Source organism: Sphaerodactylus townsendi, linkage group LG17 (assembly GCF_021028975.2).
Source record: "Sphaerodactylus townsendi isolate TG3544 linkage group LG17, MPM_Stown_v2.3, whole genome shotgun sequence".
In the NCBI taxonomy this organism is placed as follows: Eukaryota; Metazoa; Chordata; class Lepidosauria; order Squamata; family Sphaerodactylidae; genus Sphaerodactylus; species Sphaerodactylus townsendi.
In genome coordinates, this window is record NC_059441.1 from 21706338 (window position 1) to 21712509 (window position 6172).

At 47.6% G+C, this 6172-nt stretch overlaps 1 protein-coding gene across 5 annotated transcripts in view; it reads left to right on the plus strand.

Annotated features, from left to right (window-relative positions):
* The window catches only part of AKAP13 (A-kinase anchoring protein 13), a 137119-nt gene extending 132917 nt beyond the window's left edge, over positions 1–4202 (plus strand). For all 5 annotated transcript variants that reach the window (XM_048481668.1, XM_048481669.1, XM_048481670.1 and 2 more), the window contains 2 exons: positions 20–335; positions 2207–4202. In XM_048481668.1, the coding sequence (XP_048337625.1) occupies positions 20–335; positions 2207–2256 (366 nt within the window). In that variant the 3' untranslated portion in view covers positions 2257–4202. The remainder of the gene's footprint in view (positions 1–19; positions 336–2206) is intronic.
* Positions 4203–6172: the final 1970 nt, after the last annotated feature.

Below are 6172 nucleotides of genomic sequence, written 5' to 3' on the forward strand. Positions count from 1 at the left end.
TTTTTCTTCTTCTTTGCAGCTTTCCAACCAGCACGCCAAGATGGCCCGGACGCCGTCTCTGCCCCTGTCTGAGGACTCAACCTCTAAGCAGCTGAGCTCTTCCCTCCCCAAACATCTGGAGACGGGGATCTCCATCCCCCCCAAAAGGAGCAGCCTCTCAAGGTCTCACAAAGAAAAGAGTAGTTTCCACTTGCTCGGCCCGGTGGCCTCCAACCCAACCAACAAGCCAGCCGAGGGGCAGGGCCAGATGTCCAACCGTCTCTTTGGCTTGACCAAAGGCAAGGACAAGAAGGAGAAGAAGAAGAAGGGCAAAGGGCACCGTTCCCAGCCCTCTGGTAAGCAAAGGGTTCTTTTTAAACTTCCATTATTGACATGAAATGCTTAGTACAGTGATGGCGAACCCTTTTGAGACCAAGTGCCCAAATTGCAACCCAAACCCACTGTGTTGGCAAAGTGCCAACACAGCAATTTAACCTGAATGCTGAGGTTTTAGTTTAGAAAAAAAAAAGGTTGGCTCCGAGGCGTGTGTTACTCGGGAGTAAGCTTCGTGGTAGTTGGTGGCTCTGCTTTGAAGCAACCATGCAACTCTTCCAACGGTGAATCACGACCCTAGGAGAGTTTACTCAGAAGCAAGCCCCATTGCCAGCAACCAAGCTTACTCCCAGGTAAAGGATCGTGCTTTAGTTCTTCACATGAAAACCAGTGGGGTTTAACAGCACTTATCAAGGTTACCTACACTGCTTCCCCAAAACTAGGTCTTAGGTTTGCTGCTAATAATCGAGCCCAGCAGCCCAGGCCAGCCTAGATGTGGGGGGCGGGGGGGATGTGTTTGCATGTGCCCACAGACAGGGCTCTGAGAGCCACCTCTGGCACCCGTGCCATAGGTTCACCACCACTGACTTAGTATATTATGTACTGCCATAATTAGATATCCTTCCCCTCCCTCCTGAAAAAAAGACAAGTTCCCATCTTTGCCTGTTCTTTTTCCTTTAAAGGGCTATAACAACATAAGGAATGCAGTTTTCTTTTTCAAATGTTCTTTTTTAATTTTATGAAGAGAAAGTGAGAGAAAAAGAAAATCAAGTTAAAAAAGCAGTGACTTTTGCATGTACGTTCGTTCCCCAGGATCTTCAGTTGAAGGGTCTCATAGAGCGGGTATTAGGGAAGGATCTTTCCCCACCTGAGATCCACTATGAACCAGAGTAGATCTCCTTCACTAGCAGGCCAGTGGGTTGACTTTTAAACAGAATCTTTAATGGCATAGTTCAAAGATTTAAAATAAAAGACAAAAATTAAAAAAACGAAATACAAAGCAAAATTAAGATCATTTGTTTATGACATGCATAAAAACCTGGCCGTTTCCTCTAGAGCATCCCTGGATTCATTGTTTAACAGATAAACTGTCTTCTACTGGTCTGTCCAGAACTCTAAGCCCATCAATAAGGCTGAGAGGAACTTCGTTCTGGCCTGGTTATGAAGGGGGCAATAGTACAGAACTTGATGTACAGTTTCTGCAGTTTTCAACATGCAGGTGCAAAAATGTTCGCTATGGGGTGTTTTGGAGCCTCTGTCAAAGAGGAAGGAAGTACATTGCATCTGGCCAAAGGGTATGGTACGTTAGTGCTCCAGATAGGAAAGAGCGAACAAATATCTGGCCATGCCTAGGTGGCTGTATGGGATGCTAAGGGACAGGGGAGAGCAGAACTTCTTTGCTTGAGCTGTCAATTCCTGATGTTCTAATTTAGAAAGTCTAGATTTTATAGTGGAGAACATCTCGTTGGGAGGCAGCATGGCTGTCACATCAGGAGGCAGGCCCAAGGCATGGAGCTTCACTTCTACGTGGGCCCAGTGGGTTGACTTGTAAGACAGCTTTTTGTTTTCTGTGATGCAAGAGAAGAGCATGTCCTATTGTGGTAAACAGTGAAATGGGTGAACCCTGAGGGAACATGATAACCCAGGCTACGAAGCAGCATCAGTCAGGAAGTCTTCCCATTTTTTTCTGATGCGTATGGACATCTTCAGCAGGAAAGGTGTGCTATGTATATGCTCAGAATTGCTTTGCATCCCACGCCACAGGCCTGATACGGCACGCAGAACCCTTTTGTAGAACCAGAATGATGGGAGTGACTTCGGGTTTTCAAAACAAAAAATGAGGAGGATCTTTTTTACATGTTCTCCCAGCTGACTCTTTGCTGTGTTCTCTTAGAAACCCACTCGCCAGAAGGAGCACCAGAGGGTGAGGAAATCTTTTGCTGACCCCTCCCTCTCCAACTGCCTCCACCCCCGTTCGTCCTGCTTGGATGACGCCACCTCTTCATCTGCCTTCAGGGGTGTCTGCAGTTTTCTCATGAACTACACTTGGGTTTTGGGACATCAAAAACCCTTCCTGTTTCCAGCTTCCAACCTGCTTCCAGCCGCTATATCTGCCCATTTCCCAACCATGGTGACTTTTTTTAAAAAAGAAAGGTGCCAAAAGGATATCAGAACACGGGTCGCTGGGGGAAACTTCCGAACGTGGCTGGATCGGGCGGGCTCCGTTCCAGCCACACACCTTCTGCTAAAAGCATCTTCTCTGTATGTCCCACCTTGCCGCCAAGTTGGACTTCAGTCTCTTCTATCATCTCCAAAGATTGGGGAAAGATTCCCTGAGACAGCCAAGCTGTTCTTCTCTTGGGCAACACCACCAATCTCCCCCACAAAAAAACCCCAGCCCTAATAAGCAAAATAATGGGGCTTTGTAAGCAGTGTCTTCATGGATATAGATAGATAAAACTGTGTATATAAACTTATAAATATATAAATATAAATAACTAGCAAATTTGTACAGAAAAGAAGGAGGAGCTTAGCTCTTCCCCCAAAATTTAATTGAGATCTGAATTTCCCAGGACTGTGTCGATTGATATACCTATCTCTTTTCAGTCCAGTTGTTTTGTGCTCTATCATTAGTACATTAGTGTTTTGGGAATATACTCGAGGCCAGGCAGCAGCAGAGTGGGTCAGATCATTAACAACATGGCGGGGGCGCCTGGAGACAATTTGCCCTGATACGCCTCTGACTGTAAGTGATTATCCTAACTGGATAATCACCCTCATGCCATTTTGAAAAGGGCTAGAGAGGTGTGTTTGAACGTGGGGGGGGCAGCTAACTGGGGTGTGAGGTGATGCTTCAGTAGAAGAAAGCCAGGCAGAAAGTAGTACTTTCACAAGCGGCACAGCTTTTTCCGAATGAAGCTTATGCAGTAGTGAAGCCACGGTGGCTGAAAATTTGCCAACAACTGCAATATTTGGAACCCAGTTTGGCCAACTTCCCTTCACAAGTTTTTCTCTGATGGCCCCGTGAGCACACACACACACACACACACTCCAACGGACTACGGCAGCATCTTACTCTTCTGCCCGTGGCCCATGTCTGCAATTATAGTTTGAACCCCTGGGGGATTTCCATCCCCCCCCCCCCCCGTAATCTTCTCACCTTTCTCCTTTCTGCTGCTGCTCAAAATGCCTTCATGGGGGTTATAGCCAGTGTCAGAGAGAGGAGATATCTTTGGAGCAAGATGCGTGGCTATGGAAGCTGTAAGCCAAACCTGAGAATGCTGTTTGTTCTCTGTGGAGGAAAAAGGAAATCAATAGCGTACATTTCACTTTGGTTCTCTTTTTAAACACACTTTTTAAACACACATACACAACTGTAAGCATTACAAGTTCCAGATGACAAACTCTCTTTTCTGCATGTCCTGGAGGTTGACACAGAAATAATTTACCAGTTTTGGGTTAACTTATGATTAAACTTATGATTTAAATTCAACAGTGATGGCATCCACGTTTGTATTCAATCTTGGTCTGAACAGACCAGTGTAATTAATTGCAGGTGGCATTGGAGCATTTCATGTTCCCGTGTTGTTTTGTTTTTTCAGCGGCTTGTACAGAGGTACCTGTTGCATATTTTGGGAGGAATATCGAGATATAAACAATGTGCATCAGTGTATGTTAAATTGTAAGTATGTATAAAGCTCAACTTGGGTTATTGACTGTAAAATTTTAAGGTGTTTCTCTCCCCCCCTTCCCTTGTAATTTGCAAAACATCTGATTTTTGTAACTGGCTTTTATTTATCTGCCTTCGTGGTTACCATTAGAAACAACCTCTTGTAAAGTCCATTTTTCCTTCCTCCTTAAAAAAAATAAAATTTGATTTTAAGACTAGCCATCTGGCTGACACGGATGCTTTTATTACAACTCACTGAGGAACAGGAGAATAAAACAAGGAATCTGGTGCTTTGAAGAAGAAGAAGATTTGGATTTATATCCCCCCCTTTCTGTCCTATAGGAGACTCAAAGGGAATTACAATCTCCTTTCCCTTCCCCACCCCCCCACAACAAACACCCTGTGAGGTAGGTGGGGCTGAGAGAGCTCAGAAGAACTGTGACTAGCCCAAGGTCACCCAGCTGGCAAGTGTTGAAATGTACAGGCTAATCTGAATTCTCCAGATAAGCCTCCACAGCTCAGGCAGCAGAGGAGAAATCAAGCCCAGTTCCTCCAGATTAGAGTACATCTGCTCTTAACCACCATGCCACTGCTGTGCCACAAGTAATCTGGTGCTTTGAGTTGGATTAGAAGAAGTGCCTTCATGGTATCCTTGGAAGGAAGCGGATGGGGGGCACCCAATATTTCCAGTAAACTGCATGGAGGCACAGTCACCATATTGGAGCATGCGGTTGTTCTGGAATTTTGACCAATCTCCACACAGCTCAGGTTAGTTTTGCTGCAGAAAATGGCAAGTTCAAATGGTAGACTCTCTAGCACAGGGGTCTGCAACCTGTGGCTCTCCAGATGTTCATGGACTACAAATCCCATCAGCCCCTGCCAGCATGGCCAATTGTAGTCCATAAACATCTGGAGAACCACAGGTTGCAGACCCCTGCTCTAGCATTATTGATCAGGTGTTTGAGTTCTACAAGTCCGAGGCCAAGTGCCTCTGCCAGGTCAAGGTGAATTAAACATCTTGAACACCCTGAGTCGATGAGGGCCTCGGAGCGGGTGTGGGAGGGGGATCCCGGGACAGAAAGGGTGACTGAGATAACCACGGACGTAGTGGAAAGGGCACTCACCCGTGATTTGGTGCCTGTTGGGGCGACCTGGCTCTCAGCGCTCTTCACACCAGGTGAATGGTGTTTTCCGCCGGCTCACCACAGTCCGGGGCTTAGAGGTCTCGGAGTCGCTCGAGTACTCCTCTGATCTGACTTGGGCAGATGCCACTGAGGCGGTAATGGTCTGGGACTGGGGAGGGTCCTTGGAGGCTTTTGCAGGGGTCCCCGTGTGCTGGCGGACGCTGTCTCCAGAGGCTGTCGCCTGGGTGAGGCGCCCCGGGCATGTTGCAACAAGGTGGCCATCTGTCAGAATCCCAAAAACTGAAACAAACTCATGTATAAGAACAGCAATTTATTGAGTATTGAGGATCTTCTCTGGTCATGCCAGAACTGAGGTTTGCCCGCACAAAACCCAGTAGTTAAAGCAGCTTGCACCCCACCCCCCATCCTGGGAAAGCGCACCAAAAAGGAACTGTGAAAGAGATAACAGTAGAGATGACCAGGCACTGACCTTGAGCAGCACCTGGTACTGTATAACATCATACAGAAGACAGTTGAAAGTCAGTTAGAAATGCAATTAACCCATTCCTCCACCCCCAGCATACAGAAAGCTGCAATAGCAAAATCCCCATAATAACAGGCCTCCTGACACCGTCTCCCCCGTAGTGGAGGCAGAGGCCCAGGCGTCGACGGTGGGTGCGGGTGGCATTGGAAGGCCCCAGCCAGGAAGTTCCCATGTTAGTGGGATGTGTAGGTGGGCAGATCGGGGGCCACTGGGCACAGTTCCAACATTGCTCTGATTGCTCTACTTGTCGGATCCGCAACTCGGCGTCACCCGCCCTCTTGATCCACTCCATCAGGGTCCCAAGATCCCCGTGGATCAGGCTCCATTGTAGCACCTTGGGGTGGAGTGCATCCTTGAAAAGCTGCACTAAGACCATTTCAGGCCACCCCCACAGGCGGCTGGCTAGCCTGAGGAACTCCACGGCAAAGTCACTGACCAAATGGTTTCCCTGCTGCAGTCATTGGAGTGCAGCCTGGGCCTTCTCCACCAACGGGTCCTCAAATCTGCGACGCAGGGCAAGGA